General features: G+C 37.2%; 1 protein-coding gene across 5 annotated transcripts in view; it reads left to right on the forward strand.

The window, feature by feature from the left end:
• Nucleotides 1-18,608, forward strand: part of ARHGEF12 (Rho guanine nucleotide exchange factor 12) — a 144,314-nt gene that overhangs the window by 86,224 nt on the left and 39,482 nt on the right. For 4 of the 5 annotated variants that reach the window (XM_059183432.1, XM_059183434.1, XM_059183437.1 and 1 more), the window contains 8 exons: nucleotides 1,974-2,152; nucleotides 3,387-3,464; nucleotides 3,656-3,775; nucleotides 5,369-5,509; nucleotides 10,343-10,417; nucleotides 12,678-12,770; nucleotides 14,603-14,713; nucleotides 15,008-15,106. In XM_059183432.1, coding sequence (XP_059039415.1) covers nucleotides 1,974-2,152; nucleotides 3,387-3,464; nucleotides 3,656-3,775; nucleotides 5,369-5,509; nucleotides 10,343-10,417; nucleotides 12,678-12,770; nucleotides 14,603-14,713; nucleotides 15,008-15,106 — 896 coding nt within the window. The remainder of the gene's footprint in view (nucleotides 1-1,973; nucleotides 2,153-3,386; nucleotides 3,465-3,655; nucleotides 3,776-5,368; nucleotides 5,510-10,342; nucleotides 10,418-12,677; nucleotides 12,771-14,602; nucleotides 14,714-15,007; nucleotides 15,107-18,608) is intronic. The other variant, XM_059183445.1, reaches the window with a different exon arrangement.

Raw genomic sequence — 18,608 nt, forward strand, 5'->3', positions numbered from 1 at the left:
TGGTAATATAGAAAGCATATATTTGAAAGAAATGCCTGAGTCATCTGAGGGGGAAGAGATTGAGAATTCAGATGGAATGGCCCAGATAAACTGAAATGGAACTTTAAAAGTCATCTAGCATAGTCATGTTTCCTCAGATAAGTAAATCATTAAATAAAATCCAGGGTAGTGATCTCTTGGAAATCTCCAGATTTAAGAATTTAGAATCTTCTGGATCAAATTCTTCCATGGTAGACTACAAATAAGAAATAGTTATTTATAGCCAAGGAGAAACACTACTATTTTATTTAATCCTATTTTTGTTTTATAGAGTGGACATCTTTCGAATAATTTCATAAACTGAATTCTTTCTTGGCCATCTTACTTTTGAACTAAAGCAGCCCCTGAATCCTTTTTACCTTTCCTTCGGAGGGCTTTTACCTTTTACTTTTTGTCAGGGCTCTAAATGGTCCCTGCGATCTCATAGTTCTTCACTTTAGTACTTTTTAAAAAGAAATGGGATGATCAAAATTAGACCCCCATTCTTGAATCAGTTTGATTATTTATGTAATGAGATTGTGTTTTATATATTTTTATGTGCTACATACATATGATGGTTTATGATTATAAATAAGTATATGCCAGATAACTTTTGCAGAGTATAAAAGATAAGATTATTTCTTTAGATTTTTAGGCTATATATTTTACTCATACCAGTAAATTTTGCTCAGAAAAAGTAGATCCTAGCATTATAGCAGATAAGATGCCTTATCCAATATTGAGAGCCTGGCTAAAAACTTAAAGTAACCGCAAAACACTGTGAGCATCCAGAACAGATCTAAATTTGCAGTGCCTCACACCTGTGTACGCTACTTGTGCTGGTCCCTCATGCTCTACTCTGTAATGCATACTCTGGACATAACTGAAGAAGAAAAGGGAAGAAATAGGAAGCTAGTGGAGGCAAGTAAATATAGGTAAAGTTACATACATATATATTTACATATTTATATATATATAATTTATACATATATATTATATATATTATAGATATGGGATAAGTAAGGTATAATAGATGACTTTCTGACAGAGCAATACAATTGAAAAACTCTAAAAAGTTTATGTCTCTCAAATTCCCCCAAATCATAGTATTTGTGACCACTAAGTGTAAAAAAAAAAAAAAAAAAAAAAAGACTTAGAACCTCAAACACTGAAATAATTGACAGTGAGTTCCATGGGCAGTTAAATAGGGAGAAAAGTGTGAAATAAACATATTTAGAAATTCTACTGAAAAGTCTTAGAGGGAGATTTTGTCATTCAGAGGTCAGTTATCTAGAAATATCCTTGATTTAGAAAGTCTCCTTTCTTCTCGATGCTAGATAGATAACGAATGTCTGTTGTCGAGTCTTTCTGGTCAGGGTTGGTTTTGCTTTCTGTACTTTATTCCTCCTGTAATATGGCTAGTGAAGTTCTGTCTTCCCCACATTTTAAAAATAACTCACTACTCATTTATTGAATGTTCTTCTCCAATTTTCGTGGGATATTATTTGTCCTACTCATTTTTTAAAGTTGATTTAAAATTCCTTCATGATATTCTGTAAAATAGTTAAGCCCTGCCTAATTAGATTCATCTCAAAATAGGATGATTTCTTAAATTTACGTTAAAATTAATTGAACATAACCATTAGTAGATGGTTGCTGTTAACTCACCCTTCCCTAAATTAAAGAGATTATAAATTTTATTTGCCTTCATGTAATATCTGATCTTATGAATAGTAATTTGCTATCCAAAAATGGCATTGTTCTTTTAGATTTTGGGGGGAGGTCATAAAAAAGCAGTGACAAGTTGGATTCTTTTTCTGTGGAGCAGTGGTTAGCAGATGATCAAACTTGTTCACATAACTGGATCTTAGAGAACTGTCAAAGAGGAAGTAGAGAAATGCCGTAAGCAAGAGTTTGACAGTGTTATTTTCCTTCCTCTCTCTCCTCGCCACAAGCTGGTTCCTATGTAGCTCTCACTGTTCAGGGACGCCCGCCTGGGTCGCCCCAGATTCCACTCGCCGATTCTGAAGTAGAGCCATCAGTCGTTGGACATATGTCTCCCATCATGACATCCCCTCATTCACCTGGAGCATCTGGGAACATGGAGAGAATTACTAGTCCTGTGCTCATGGGGGTAAGAGGGGGAAAACTCTTAAATGCCTAGTTTATAATGATACCTTTACTTTATATTAAGGGTTTTGCATAAATTTAAGTTCAGAATACTGGAAAATCACTTCCAAATATAAAAAAATTAACATAATCTGAAATGATTAGTGTGTTGGGATAGCAGATTGAATTGAGAAATATTTAACACCTGCCATATACAAAACAGGGTGCCATTCACAAAAATAAAATTAAGATACCCTATATTTGAGGTCCTTGGTTATCTTAGAATATATATTTTAAGGGGACGGAGGTTTGTTTATTTGTTTATTGTTGTATCCCCAGTTGGCCTGTAGTAGATATTTAAACCCTTGTTGTTTGAGATAGAATCAAGAGAATACGAGTAATTACAATATCAAGGCAGAATGTAGACTTTATGAGGGGAGAACTATTAAGCTCTGTGACAATTCAGAGAAGGGAGGAAGCACATCCGGTTGTAACAAGGAAGGACTTCATGGAAAGCTATGATTTGAATTGAGCCTTTTAAGCAGTAGCATTTAAGCGGTGGCAATGGGGAGGAAAGAAGCCCAGGTAAAAGAAGTAGAATAAAAGTAGAATAAAAGAGAAAGAGCCAAGAAAGCACCAGGTGTCTGGGGGAAGTTCCAGGACTCTTGTTTGGCTGGTGCCTGTTAAGGATTTAAGTAGTGGGAGGTGAGGCTTGAAAAAAGTAAAACTATTTATTTTGAAAAAATCCCAACTACAAAGCTAATTTATATGTAACCAAAGAGATAGTAAGAATCCACTAAAATTTGTGGGGAGGTGGAGTGGGGGGCAGAGAGTGATGTGACTGTAGCGGGAGTTGAGCAAGCTAATTAGATCAAGTATTACAGGTTTGTGAAGCTTCTAAGAAGAGATGGTAGAGAGGAGTTAGGGAGCTGTCTTAATATTTCAGGCAGGAAGTGCTGGGAATTTGAGTCATACATGGGGACCGACAGTACAGATCCAAGGGACAGACAGTGTAAGATATTATTCTTGTACTAAGGTGACTTCATTTCTCCAGCTAATATCATTATTTAATGTTTTCTTGAACCTCGTTTAATAAAAGTGAAACAGAAGGGCTGAAATCCCCCTGTAACCTTCCAACTTTGAGCGCTGTGTCTCCCAGCCTGTCTTTGTGACCGCTATTTATTTTAGCTTCGCTTGCTCTGTATTGGTTGGTTGGTTGTTGTTGTTGGTTTGTTTTTTTTTTTTTATCTCTTTTCTAGGAGGAAAACAATGTGGTTCATAACCAGAAAGTAGAAATTCTGAGAAAAATGTTACAGAAAGAACAGGAACGGCTACAGGTACTAAATTAGAAATGGGGCTGTTACAGGCCAGTGAATATGTGAGTGGGCCTAGTAGAGTTGGTATTTGTTGTGACCACAGCCAAGCAGTGTTGTAATCGATGCCATCCGCTCTTTTATTAAGAATGGAATTTTTCTATATTTCCTTGACATAAGTAATTAATTCTCAAAATATTTCTATAACTTTTCAGTTATTGCAGGAAGATTACAACCGAACACCTGCCCAAAGATTGCTAAAAGAGATCCAAGAGGCCAAGAAACACATTCCTCAGCTGCAAGAGCAGTTATCCAAAGCCACAGGCTCTGCTCAGGTAGCATCATTGTTAAAAGTGCTACCCAACTTTTTGCAGGAGATTTTTCTTCTGGGAATGTGTTAAAGAATGTTGCAGTTGCCTTTTTTAAAAGTTATTTTTTCCTAGCATAGGCCGAAAAGATGTCTTGTGTAGCATGTTACAGAAACAATGATGAGCTAAAGAAATGTGGGCTTCTGATTCTTCGTTTGCTCATGATAATCGTATTTCTTTGTTCCACCATCATTTTAAAAGGAATTGAGTGCTTTTGCTTTGATGTGACAAACTACTAAAATGTATTTAGATACATATGTTTACATTTCAAGGCTCATTCTCCCATTTTCAAAGAGAATGGCAGTTATGTTTTTAAGTAGGAACGTAAGATTTTGTAAAATGGCAGGCATTATGCTAAATACAGAGACAAGTATTTTCTCGCTTATCTTCATAGCAACTCCCCAAGATTAGACACTACTGTTGTTTGCCCCCATTTTACATATGCAGTTAGAGAAACTCAGAGATATTAAATAATCTGTCTGAAGTCATGTAACTTAAAAGCAATGGAACTGGAGCTTAGACCTGGTCTGATGAGTTCATAAGCACTTTCACATTCTTAACGACTGTATTTTTCACTGAAATTTTGAACTAGAATTAAATAGAATTTGTTATATCAGTATAAGTTATGGAGATGATGTCTCATTAGAAACTGTAGCCCAACCAGATTTCTATTCTGTAATAATATTCAGGTTAGGGATCTGAAAAGCTCCTTATATCTCATCTTAAAGCAAAATAGACATATCCCTATACCATCTGAAATGGGTAAAAGGTGTTGATTTATTGTGCTCCCTGAGTCTGTGAGTGAAAGCCACAGTTTTGTAGAACTCAAAGGATTCTTTGAGATCATGTAGCCTCATCGGCTTGTTTTAAAGTAAAAAAATCACGTGTTTGAGAAAATTGGAGTCCAAACAGGTTAAATGACTTAGACGAGGTCACACAGCTCTATGGTCTCTTCTGACTTCCTGGTTCAGTGTACTTTCAGTTACACAGTATTTAGTTTTTTCATTACTTTCAATCCCATTAGGTATATGAAATTTTGAGTATTATGCCTCAGTAATGTTGACAGTTTTATGTTATAATTACTGAGTGAAAACGACATTCTTCTTCTCTTCAAACAATAAAAATGTGGTTCCTGGTTTAAAAGCCTGTATTATCTTATAGCACTGTGTCCCAGAATTGGCAGTTTATTGAAATTCTAAAGTGTTGGGAGGCAGTTAACCAGAAGTTCTAGTGTAATAATCTTTACTATAATGGGCAGAATATATAAATTATATAATTTAACCAACTATTTTATATTTTGCTCTATTCAAAAGTTTGAACTCTTTTTCTCCTTGCTTAAATAGCACTTTCCCTGTCTTTAAGATCATGCCATTTTAGAACCACAGAATTAGTAGTTATTTATGCTTTAAATCTCTAGAGGTTTAAGCATTCTTGATCATATCAAACTGGCTAGATTTACCAGTCTCCATTTAGATGACAGTGTAAGTCTGTTTCTTTATGCAATCAGTAATAAATTTTTTTATTGTGTTGGTGTGTGTGTGTGTGTCTGATCCGTTTTAGGATGGAGCTGTAGTTACATCCTCCAGGCCTTTAGGTGACCCACTGCCAGTCAGTGAGGCGGAAGCTGATCCTGGTGATGGACTAGGCAGAATTGATTATAGCAGTGGAGACGCTTCTCGGCCCAGTAGTGACAGCGCAGATGTAAGCGTTCTACATCTTGATCTTGTTTTCTTCTTCACAGCTCCTTTCCATATTGGATTTTAAGTTACGTGAATTAGAGGTGTTCTCTTACTACTTTCTTTTTTTTTTTTAAGATTTTATTTATTTATTTGACAGAGATCACAAGTAGGCAGAGAGGCAGGCAGAGAGAGGGAGGAAGCCAGCTCCCCGCTGAGCAGAGAGCCCGATGCAGGGCTCCATCCCAGGACCCTGAGACCACGACCCGAGCCAAAGGCAAAGGCTTTAACCCACTGAGCCCCCAGGCGCCCCTTACTACTTACTTTTTATCACCCCCACCTTTCATGCAGCAATTTGATGAGCAGAGTTCTGGACACTGTTGCCTGTGAGTTTTCAATTCCAGAGTTCACTTTTTCCCTTAGATACACATTGTCTGTTTCTTTTGAAGAGGTGGAATTTCCCAGCAGGCCTCTTGTTTGTGGGTTGAGAAGTTAATAATGCTAGTGTTTTTTTTTTTTTTTTTTTACTGAACCAAGAGGCCAACTGTTGATATCTTTAAGAGCATGTTAATATTCCATTTGTGGTCAGAGTGACTCAGTCTTGAATCATGGGGCACTTTGCCATTACAAAGAGGAAAAACCTTAGTCCTGTTAGATAGACTTGAGTTAGTAACACTTTCTTGATTAACCCTCAGATTGCCAGATGAAGATGGATATTTGTTAGGAAGATCATAAGAAAACATTTCAAGTTGATTATGATGTACCACCGTAGTTGTATGAATACTTAACCAGCTAAGTTTACTGTTGCTTACTCAACAATCCTTTGTAAATAGTATGCAGTAATAGGAATAATGACTTAAAAATAGATCACCTCTTTAAAAGTGAAGAAGATAGTCTAAACCAGGGTTTTGCAACTGTGGATCATGGAATCAATGTAATGGGTTGGGACTAGCATTAAAAAAAGAAAAGAATAGGAAATAGTGCTTTGCAAAATGTAGATAAGGTAAGTGCTACTTCTTGTGACTTTTGTTAGATACACACATGCATGCACCTCTGTATGTTCGCATGCTGGTTGACAGTATAAAATTTCTTATTGAAGGTCATGGTAAAAAAAGAATTTGAAAGCTACTGGTCAAGCCATCATTCAGGCCACTTTTTGAGGCTTAGGCCCAATGACTCGGAACTTCAAGGAAAATTGAGGATTTTGGTAGGGGGGAAGGAGATAATGCTAGCAGTCTTATGATTGGATGGGCTGAAGGTTTTAATGAGAAATTTCAATTTTGACTCATGAGAAAAACATTTATTGGGCATACATACCACCTACTGTAATGAGTGTTTTGCATTCCTTGTTTTAGTTAATTCTCATAACAGCCATATGAAGTAGTACTATTGTTAACATAATTTTACAGAGAAAAAAACTATGGCCAAAGGGAGTTAACTAATTTGCTAACTTACCCAGATAATATGTGATCTGTCTACATCTAGCTCTAAACTATCAGTACTCTAAATATAACAAAGGTATTGAGGAGTAGAAATGCATAACATTTTGGGAGAGCAGTGAAAATGTTATGGTGTATTAGGGTTATGAATGAAATGGCTAGAGTTTATCTTAGAAACAAAGGCTTGAGTTCAGGTTGTAAAAGACTTCACATTGTTCTAACAGTACTGTTTTTAGGGCTCCTTTTTGCATTCTCCTTTTAGATTTAGTACTCCTTTTCTCTGTTTTTGTCTCTACCATTAGATAGTTTCTTAAGAGGACAGGGACAGTCTTATTTGACTTTGTCTCCAAAGCCTGGCAGATCCTACAATTAGGAATTCACAATAAATGGTACAGAAGAAAAATTAGAATTTTATCTTATATTTCAAGGACTGTTAGGGTTAGGGTTAGTGGCTTAGAAATATAACTTCATGAAACAGAGTGAATTGGAAAGTGTAGAAATAGACATTCCAATGACTTGAGACTGTTTGAGATATAATTGGTGTTTAATAATTATTTGAACAGCAGAATGAATGAGAGTTTGGGCTTTATCTCACATGCAGAGGAGAAGCACACTCAGAAACACGTCAGTGTGGAAATGAATTAGAATAAAGAGGGAGATCTGGAAGGACAGAAGACTGCTAGGCTTGATGGGCCCTTAACAAACGTGTGTTGACCACCTCCTTTGTGTGCCTCATGCTCTACAGGTAGCCTTTTAAATTCTCCCAATAATATTAAAGAAGCAGTATCACCATTTTATAGATGTGGAGAATGAAGCCAGGTGAATAGTAAACGAATGTTGTGGAAATCCAGGTGAGAGAAAATAACAGTGCTGACGAGGATAGTCACCAACTGCATGACAAACTAGTTTAAGTCCTACAGGCATCTGTTTGAAGCTAAAGATGTGCTGCTTTTAGCTTGTGGATCTCCACATTTCTTCCATGCGTTTCTTCTGCTCACTTTTAAAAAACAGTCTTCTTGTAATGTTTGTGATACCATTATTATTGTAAAGCTCCCTGCTATGCTCTCCTCAGAGAAGACTTTGAAGAACACCCCCACACCCAGTTCTCACAACAGAAGCAGGTTCACCACAGATCATCACCTACAATCTAGAGCCATCTGTTCTCTGTGATTTTTGTGAATTCATGGCTAATGTTTTTAAAAACTTACTGTGGAAAAATTTTAAGCCTATTCAAAAATAGAGACGAGCATAACAGTCCCTGCTATGTACCCGATCACCCAACCTCTGAGCTTGTCATGGACAAGCTCTCCAACTTGTTATGTCTTAGTCCCCCGTTCTTCACACCCTACAGATACCAGAGTATTTTCAAGTAAATCCGAGGTATTATTTTATTAATCTGTGTCTTTAAGAGAAAAGAAGACTTTTTGAAAAATACAGCCATAATAACATTATCATAAAATCAAATTTCTTAACATGCAATTTGATTACCCTAATTGTCTTATAATGATCTTTCTGCAGTTGGTTTATCTGAGTCTGGATCTAGTCAAGGTCTTCAGCCTTTGGTTCATAGTCTTTTAATTTGTTACCTCCTCTTTTTTTTTTTTTCCATGCTATTTTTTTGTGACAGAAACTGGGTAATATGCCCAGTAAAACAAACACATTTTAATTGTATTTTCATGGTGTTGTTTAATGTGTTCATCTCTGTATATTTCCTGAAAGCTATTAGTGAGATCTGGAGTCTCGATCAGATTAAGAGCTGTTGTTTGGCAAGAACAATTCATGGGTGGGACTGTGTACATCCTGTTACATCACATCAGGAGGTGAATGTCTGGTTGTCTTTCTGTGACTGTAGATTTGTTTAAGGTGTTCAGATGATGTCAGCATGGTTCCTACATAATCAACTTTTCCATTAAGCTTTTATGTAACGTTCTTACCAGTCATTGATGATCAAAATGCCTGCATCCATTATTTAATTAGTGGTTTCAAAAGGATGCTATTACAATTTTGTCGTTCCTTATGTATTTACTAGTGGAATTATTTTACAAAGAATTTTCTCTTACTAGCTTTTAGGTTACCCTAAAATATAACTTATACAGGAAATGCAGGATAGATACTAGATTCTTATCCCTCTATGTATCTGTTTCCAGAGGAGTCAGTACCTTAACACAATCTAGCAGTCACTAATGCGAGGGGCATTGTGTATATACATGTGCATATATATTATATTTGAATTCGTAGACTTTAACATATTTGCTTATTTTGTTGTAGTCCATTGCAGTCATTACTTTTTATTGTTGCTGAAACTATCCCTCTTTTGGGCAGTGGGAGCCCTTTCGGGTTCTCTTCAGTATTCTTTTAACGTGACATCCCAGTAACTTTGGTAGCTTTCTCACTTTTCAGTGTGACAAGATTATTCTAGCTCTGTCTTTTGTATCTCTTGTCCAAGACACAAAGTCCTCCATTTCTCCAGGTGGGGCTTATATTTGAAGCTACTATTGTCTTTACAGTGTGCTGTCTTGGTATATGTATAAAGAGCATGCACCTTCCCTATTGACATTCACACAGAAATCCCCTGTACCTCATTTTCAGCTGCTCTCTGAAGAATGGCTCCTTTGCTTTGCGGTGTTCTTTATCGTCCAGAATTGAAGTTCTGCACATGATATTGTTGCTGGTTTATATTAGGACATCCCAAACATACCATACAAATTTTATAGGAATCCACAAATCACTTTCACATGATACTCACAGAAACATAAGCAGAGGCTTAATTTTATTCATATAAATAGGCAAGAATGCTTTTAAGTTGCATAGAAAGAAGAGTTGGTTGGAGCGCCTGGGTGGCTCAGTGGGTTAAGCATCTGCCTTTGACTCAGGTCATGATCTCAGGGTCCTGGGATTGAGCCCCACATTGGGTTCTTTGCTCAGCAGGGAGCCTGCTTCCCCCTCTTCTCTGCCTGCCTCTCTGCCTACTTGTGATCTCCCTCTCTCTCTCCCTGTCAAATAAATAAATAAAATCTTCAAAAAAAAAAAAAAGGAAAAAAAAGGAAGAAGAGTTGGGAGCAGAGGGGTTTGAAAGAGCTGGATAAAGACAGAGTTTGTCTTTGACATAATGAGTTTGAGGTACATAATAAATCTGGTTAGGATTACTTGGTAGAAATTAGCCCACAGGCCTGGAGACAAAGTACAACTATTCTCTTAGTGTGATGCTATTTATCAACATGAGATTAAAACAACTGAGAGAGTATGTGTCTTGCCAAAGTCAGGAGAACAGATAGTAGAGCCAGGTATTTAGAAAGATATTTAGTGGTTTCAAATACAAATGTGAAATTCAGAACCCTATTTTTTTCACCCTATTTTTCCTTATCCCTTTTTGGTGAGCCTGTTGAAATGAACTGAATGTTTTCTTTTTTTTTTTTAAGAGTCCCAAGAGTTCCCTGAAGGAGAGGATTTGTCTAGAGGAAAACCCAGAGAAGAGTGAAGCGATTCAGGACCCTGTGAGTATGAAATCCATGAAATGGTGGTGCTTTCTTCCACTGTCCTTCTACTTCAGTGACAGACACACCTGATATTTGTGGGTTGGGAGAGAAAAGCTTAAACTTATTAATAAAGAGTTGGTAAATGGAGAGGGCTACTCCATGTTATTTGATTGGCTTTAATGTTATTTTATTTATTATAGTAAAATACACATAAAATTTACCTTTTTGTAATTTTTGAGTATACAGGTTTTGTCATTAAGTTATATTGTCACTGTTGCGCAGCGTTGCCATATCTTTCTCCAGAGCTTTCTTCTCTACTCCAACTCAAACTCAGTAGCCATTCAGCACTGCCTCCCCACTATCTTCAGGACTGGGCCACCACCATTTATTGTAAATTTGACTACTTTTGAGGACCACATATGAGAAGCATCATATATGTGTTTATCCTTTTGTGACTGGCTTATTTCATTTAGCATCATGTCCTCAAGGTTCACCCTTGTCATAACTTGTACCAGAATTTCCTTCTTTTTTTAAGGCTGATAATTATCCACTGTATGTATAGACCATGTTTTGCTTATCCACTCATCTGTCGGTGGACACTTGGGTTGTCTCCACCTTTTGGCTCTTGTGAATAGTGCCGCTATGACCATGGGCGTACAAGTATCTGTTTAGGTTCTTTTAGTTCTTTCGGGTATTTATTCAGAACTGAAATTGTTGGATTTTGCATATTCTTAAGTAAATACTTTTTAGCATTTTGATTTTGTTTTTTACTTAGATTTGTATCAGGTTTTATAGTAAGAGATTTAACAGCATATCGTGACCCATCCGTTATTTGCTACATAAGGACTATTGAAAAATCAGAGACATCGGAACAGCTATAAATCAAAAGTTGTCTGAAACCACTCTAAACACATTTATCTTGTTTTACCATTTTCTTAAAAAAAAAAAAAAAAAAAAAAAGACTAAAGCCTGAGGTTCAAAAAACAAGTAGTAAAAAAAGCAGAAGCAAGTTTAGAAGATGCAGATACAGAGACTGCACTACACTTCAGGAGGGGAGACCACAGCTACGGAGTATTTTGTTTATAACTGGATCGGTGTGCATAGCTTCAGCTAAAAGCTCTCTCCAGATGACCTCCGAATCAGGAGAGCCCCGTTCTCCTTGCTCAGCCCGAAATCTTGCATCAGCCATTGTCAGCTTTGAGCTGAGCTCACTCTTTCCCTAGATCTTCCCAAATTTGTATTTCTCTTCTTACTGCATGGCCTTTGATTTTAATATTTGTGATCTTTAGCCATCCCGTATTTTTTTCTGTTATATGCATTAATGCCCTCACACCAGCATTTTCAGGCTAACTCCAACTTCGTAAATGAGCTGACAAGTGGATGAGCTGTTGCATGGGAGGGAGATCTGCCAGCCTACAATTTATGTTTGCAATTTTGGTTCTTTGTTTCTCTACAAAATGATTTTAATTTTGTGTGATTACTTGGAAATTGTGTTGCATTACGCCAGCGATTTTCAACCAGGAGTGATTTTGTCCCTCAGGGAGCATTTGGCAGTGTATGGAAACATTTTTTATTGTCATGACTGGGAGGCTGCCACTGGCACGGAGTGGGTGGGTAGAGACCCAAGATGCTGCTCAACAGTGTACAATGCACAGGACAGCCCCCACAACAGAGAATGATCCAGCCCAAAATGTCAGCAGTGCCAGAGTTGAGAAACCCTGCATTATACACTTACGAAAATGAGTTGAAGAGGAAAAAACAGGGTTCAGGGACAGCTTTCAATTATGCGATGTTAATAGAAGTCTTTGTATTAACCTCTCTCCTCACTTCGTCTTACCATTTTTACTCTCGTTTTTCGTTTGTCCTGTGGTCTTCATTCACTTTTCTTACTCTGTCTCTTTAGAATTGTAATTATTTATGTAAAGCAACTTTCTGCCTGTGACAAGGTTTATATGAAATGAATGGAGTAACACAGAGTGATTAGAATGAGATATCCAGGAGTGTAGTGAGCAAAAGGTGTTAATTATTTCCAGAGGAAATGTTGTTGTTTTTTTTCCCCTCTCCAAGGAACAGTCAATACTGTTGTGGTTTTCTTTGCTAAAGTGATTCATTGCCTTGAAAATCTGAGAATCACTTCTTTGAAAATAAAGCACTTAAAGAAAATAAATAAAAAGGAATCTATTTTACTGAACCATTTCCTTTTGATGATTTGGCTTCATTCTTTCTCTGATTTGACCAACAGATAATTTTTCTGTTCTTTTTCTCTAAATGTTACCAGGATACTCAGTCACTCATCGGGAGTCCCTCTCCCCGTGTAGCGCCTCATATTATTGGAGCAGAGGATGATGATTTCGGCACTGAACATGAACAGGTGATGACACTTTTTTCTAAAACACAGATTGTTAATTCTTCAACGTGTTTGATTTGTTGTGAAAATGAATGCTTTTTGGATAATGAAATTCTGTTTTTAAAGATTTAAGGCCATGTCTTAGAACTAAGATTGTTTTATTGCTTGGATTGTTTATTTTAACTTTGACCAGTAGAAATGACTTCACTTTTAAAGGTGTTAAGGAGTGATTGACTTACACTTAAGTACTGCATTTTGGGAGAGGGAGTATAATTGTAAATGTATATTCTTTTGGTTTAAAATTCCTGTTGTTTATTGATGGCGCACAGCAGTATGAGTGGCTTGATTCTTGTACTTGTAACCCCTAGTCTTGCTAATAAATAATGAAGTCACTTACTATTTCTGGGGCTTTTTAAAATAACTTTTTGGGATTTTCTACATAGATTTATTTCCTTGTTTACTTTGTTTGTTTCCAGTTTGTTTATCTTTTATTTCTTGTGCTTACCTTGATTGCACTGGTTAGGACTTCCACTGTGAAATTGAATTGGAGTGGTGAGGCAGGACATTCTTGTCCAATTTCTGACCTTGGAGAGAAAGATACTTCATTTTTCATCATTAAGTGAGATGTTAGTGATAGGTATTTTGTAGATGCTTTTTATTAGGTTATAGAAATTTACTTTTCTATTTCTGGTTGAGAGTTTCCATCATGAATGGATGTTGAACTTTGTTGAATGATTGAGATGATCATGTGGCTCTTTTTTTTAAAATTTATTTTCTTAACATGGTAAATTACGTTGATTGATATTAGCATGTGAAACCAGCTTTGCATCCCTGAGATAAACCACAGTTGGTCGTAATGTATCTTCCTTTGTATGTGTTGTTGGATTCAACTTGCTATTATTTTGCTGATAATTTTTATATTGGTTTTAATGGGGGATATTGGTTTGTCGTTTTCTTTTTTTACACTGTCTTTGGTTTTGATATTTGGGTAATGCTGGCCCCCCCTTCTTTTTTGGGGGGGATTTCATTTATTTAGAAAAATAGCGAGAGTTGGTGAGAGGGACACAGGAAGGGGGAGAGAGAGCATCCCAAGAAGAACCCCACCCCCAACCCCCCCGTCCCCAGCACAGGGCCTGGTGCTGGGTTCAGTCCCACTACCCTGAGATCATGACTTGAGCTGAAATCGAGAGTCAGACACTTAACCAGCTGAACCACCCAGGTGCCCCTAATGCCAGCCTCTTAAAATGACCTGAGAAGTGTTCCCTCTTCTTGTATTTCCTGAAAGAGATTGTGAAGAATTGGTATCATTTGTTTAGATTAACTTTCTTCTCTAATTTATTTAGAGATGTGAGAACTTAAGTGGAAATTATCATTCAAGGTTACTTTAGGTTTAACTAGTAGTTTCTGTACTTGCTGTCATTAGGGAGCATACAGTGCTTCTCAGAGTCGTCTTTCTTTAAATTATACACCTCCATGTCATACCATTTCTGCATTAGCTCAAAAGAAAAGGAAGATGTTTATTTCATTAATAGGCAGAAAACCTCCCGTTTCTTTTTTAGAAGTGTCGTTGATGCTGGTGTTTGCATCCTGATATACAGACATCTGAGCTTCTCCATCATCGTCTTCTAAACTTGCGTTCTCCTAAGATAGTCTCTCTTCCAACCTATTTCTAAGAGGTTATTAATTTTCAGGGGAAGAGATTCCATAAGGCTGTGTGCTAATATGTTCCTGTGGAATTTTAAAATCTTGAGTTTTTTAGGGTAAGTCAGTTTGGGTAGTTGTGTTTAACTGAGCTTAACCTTACATTTTGCACCTGTGTGGTAGAGTTCTTGATGTATGCTTACTTCCTCTTCTAGATCAATGGGCAGTGCAGCTGTTTCCAGAGCATCGAACTGCTGAAATCTCGCCCTGCTCACCTGGCTGTTTTCTTACACCATGTGGTCTCACAGTTTGACCCCGCTACACTGGTAACGTTTTCCATTGTTTAGCCGGTTCAGAGTTCTTACACTGATTCTCACACCATAAAACCTCTCACTTTTGCAAGATGAGTTTCTAAACATATCAGGATAGATACGTAAGATAGATAAAATGCAATTAATTTATTTTTTTAAAAACTTACTATATTTTTAAAAAACATGGTAATGATGACATTCCTTATAGTGGCCTACTTGTTGGAAACTTTCCTACTTGAAGATCTAGCAGGTGACATTTTTCATGATTTCTCCCTTTTTCTCTCTTTTCCATTTCTTCCTATACTACAGCTCTGTTATCTCTATTCAGATCTATATAAGCAGACCAATTCCAAGGAGACTCGTCGTGTCTTCCTTGAGTTTCATCAGTTCTTCCTGGATCGATCCGCAGTAAGTTACCAATTAATACACAGTCTTTGCTGTGGTGCATTGAGTTATTGAACTCCTACTTCCAGTCTTCCTTCCCCTGGTTTTGGACTTTACTGTTTTGGACTTTCTGATGTTTGTACTGTATCTTAGTTACTGATTACTCTTGACCGATACTTTCATCATTTCTAAATGAGTTGCAGACTACGCTTTCTCACAGTAGGTGTTAGGGGTTATGTATGTATATGTGTGTGTATATATATGTGTTGTATATATATATATGTGTGTGTATGTATATATATATATATATGTAGGGGTTTATACGTGTGCATAATGAAGAGAGTGCAAAAGAGAACACAAATGATATGCATACAAATGTGTTAGGATCCAAAGGCTAATACTTGCATAATGAACTCCGGTTGACCTCTTTGAAGTTTGAGGCACAAGTTTAACTAAAAAGTGGTAGAAAAGATCTTACATAATTGGTAATAGTTTTTTATTTTACCAGGAGAAATCTTTATAAGGTTTTTAAACTACTGAATGTGATTATTCTTAGCTTTGCTGTAGGGTAAGTCACAACCCTTAATGCTCCCTGGGCCTACCGCGGCTTCACTTCTCTCTGATGACCCACCTTCCCTCTCCTGGAACCTCATCGCTTCCTCTCCTGTCGCTTCTCAGCAGAGGACCTTGCAGTTTCTATGAGAAATTTGAAGTTTCTGTAGAAGAACTTCTACCACATATACCCCCTGGCCTCATCACCCTCTGCGCTCTGGCCTTTCTCCTGAGGCTGGGGAGAGCTTGCCTTCTTTTCTCCAAGGCCTGCTCTCCCCTGCCCTTCACCTGGGTTGTATTTCCTTCTGCTTGCTCAGCTACAGGATCCAAGCATTTGTCATCCTTCCCTCAAGCATCGGCAATTTTTTGTTTTTTTGCGGAATTGTTCACATTAGCATGCAAACATCGTGAGTTTACCTAAAACAGACAAACACAGAAACAGTCTGGCTCCACTCCTCCCTCCAGCTCTTGCCCCATTTTCATTGATTTCCTTTACGAAGTTGCCTCCATTCCTCCCCAAGGTGGAATACACTCACCTTCTCAGGGAGGCCGGCCCTGGCTAGCCGCTGTGAAGTTTTACCCCTTCTCTTTCCATCACCTTTACTGTGTTATTTTTGTCCATAGAACTTTTATTTCTGTATTTATTTTGCCTCTGTCCCTGCTCTTCGGCCCTGAATATAAAGCTCCCCTGAGGGCAGATATTTTTGTTCTGTTTGTTCATTGCTGTTTCTCCAACATGGAATAGATCTGGTACAGACTGATCACTCAGATGTTTATTAAGTGAATTCATTAGGGTTCTGATTATACTGCCATTATTTAAACTATTACACATTATACTTAAGATAATTTACTTCATGGGGGCGCCTGGGTGGCTCAGTGGGTTAAGCCTCTGCCTTCAGCTTGGGTCATGATCCCAGGGTCCTGGGATCGAGCCCCACATCGGGCTCTCTGCTCAGTGTGGAGCCTGCTTCCCCCTCTCTCTCTGCCTGCTTTTCTGCCTACTTGTGATCTCTGTCAAATAAATAAAATCTTTAAAAAAAAAAAAAGATAATTTACTTCATGGAAAAAGGACCATATATTGAAATATGTTTGACTTTTATATTCCTTTTTTTTTTTAATTGAAGTACCATTGACATTCAGTATTTTATTAGTTTCAGGTGTACAACATAGTAATTCAACGATTACATATATGATGCTTACCACGAAAAGTGTAGTTATCATTTGTCACTATACAAAGTTATTACAGTGTTGTGGACTATTTCCTGTGCTACACTTCTCATCCCCATGACTTATTTTTCTTATAAGCTTTTATTTTAATTCCAGTTCATTAATATACAGCATTATGTTAGTTTCAAGTGTACAGTGTTAATGATTTAGCAATTCCATGCATCATCCAGTGCTCCTCACAAGTGCCCTCCTTAACCCCCATCTCCTATTTCACTCAACCCCACCTCCCTCCCTCTGGTAACCCTCAGTTTGTTCTCTATAATTAAGAGTCTGTTTCTTGGTTTGTCCCTCTCTCCTTTTTCCCTTTGCTCATTTGTTTTATGAGTGAAATCATACGGTATTTGTCTTTCTCTGACTGACTGACTTAGCATCATACTTTCTGACTCCATTCATGTCACTGCAGATGGCAAGACTTCATTCTTTTTTATGGCTGAATAATTTCCATTGTCTATATATGTACCATCTTTATCTATTCATCAATCGATGGACACTTGGGCTGCTTCCGTATCTTGGCTATTGTACATAATGCTGCTATAAACATAGGGGTGCATATATGGCTTTGAATTAGTGTTCTCGTATTCCTTGGGTAAATACCCAGTAGTGTGACCACTGGATTGTAGGGTAGCTCTATTTTTAACTTTCTGAGGAACCTCCATACTGTTCTCCAGAGTGGCTGCCCCGGTTTGCATTCCCACCAACAGTGCAAGAAGGTTCCTTTTTCTCTACACCCTTGCCAACACCTTTTGTTTCTTGTGTTGTTGATTTTAGCCATTCTGACAGGTGTGAGGTCATATCTCATTGTGGTTTTGATTTGCATTTCCTTGATGGTAAGTGATGATGAGCATCTTTTCATGTGTTTGTTGGCCATCTGTGTGTCTTTGGAGAAATGTCTGTTCATGTCTTCTGCCCATTTTCAAATTAGATTATTTGGTTTTAGGGCGTTGAGTTTATAAGTTCTTTAATATTTTGGATACTAACTCTTTATCAGATATGTCATTTGCAAATATCTTCTCCCATTCCATAGGTTGCCTTTAAGTTTTGTCACTTCCTTTGCTATGCAGAGCCTTTTATTTTGATGTAGTCCCAGTAGTTTATATTTGCTTTTGTTTCCCTTGCCATCTAGAAAAAGACTGCTACAGCCAATGTTAAAGAGGTTACTGTTTATGTTCTCTTATAGTATTGTTATGGCTTCAGGTCTCACATTTAGATCTTTAAAATGGTTTGAATTTATTTTTGTGTATGGTGTAAGAAACCAGTCCAGTTTCATTCTTTTGCATGCTGCTGTCCAGTTTTCCCAGTACCATTTATCGAAGAGTCCTTTTCCCATTGGATATTCTTTCCTACTTTGTCAAAGATTGGTTGACCATATAGTTGTGGATTTATTTTTGTAGTTTTTGTTCTGCTCCGTTGATCTGTGTGTCTGTTTTTGTGTCAGTACCATATTGTTTTAATCACGGGATCTTTGTAAATATAACTTGAAGTCTGGAATTGTGATACCTGCAGCTTTGCTTTTCTTTTTCAAGATTGCTTTGGAGGTTCAGGTCTTTTGTGATTCCATACAGATTTAAGAATTGTTCTAGGTCTGTGAAAAACGCTGTTGGTATTTTCATTGGGATAGCATTTAATGTATACTTTGCTTTGGGTAATATAGACATTTTAACAGTATTTGTTCTTCTAATCTTTGAGCGTGGAATGTCTTTCCATTTCTTCTTGTCATCTTCAGTTTTTTATTTGTTTTCAAAGTACA

The sequence above is a fragment of the Mustela lutreola genome, chromosome 1 (assembly GCF_030435805.1).
Source record: "Mustela lutreola isolate mMusLut2 chromosome 1, mMusLut2.pri, whole genome shotgun sequence".
In the NCBI taxonomy this organism is placed as follows: domain Eukaryota; kingdom Metazoa; phylum Chordata; class Mammalia; order Carnivora; family Mustelidae; genus Mustela; species Mustela lutreola.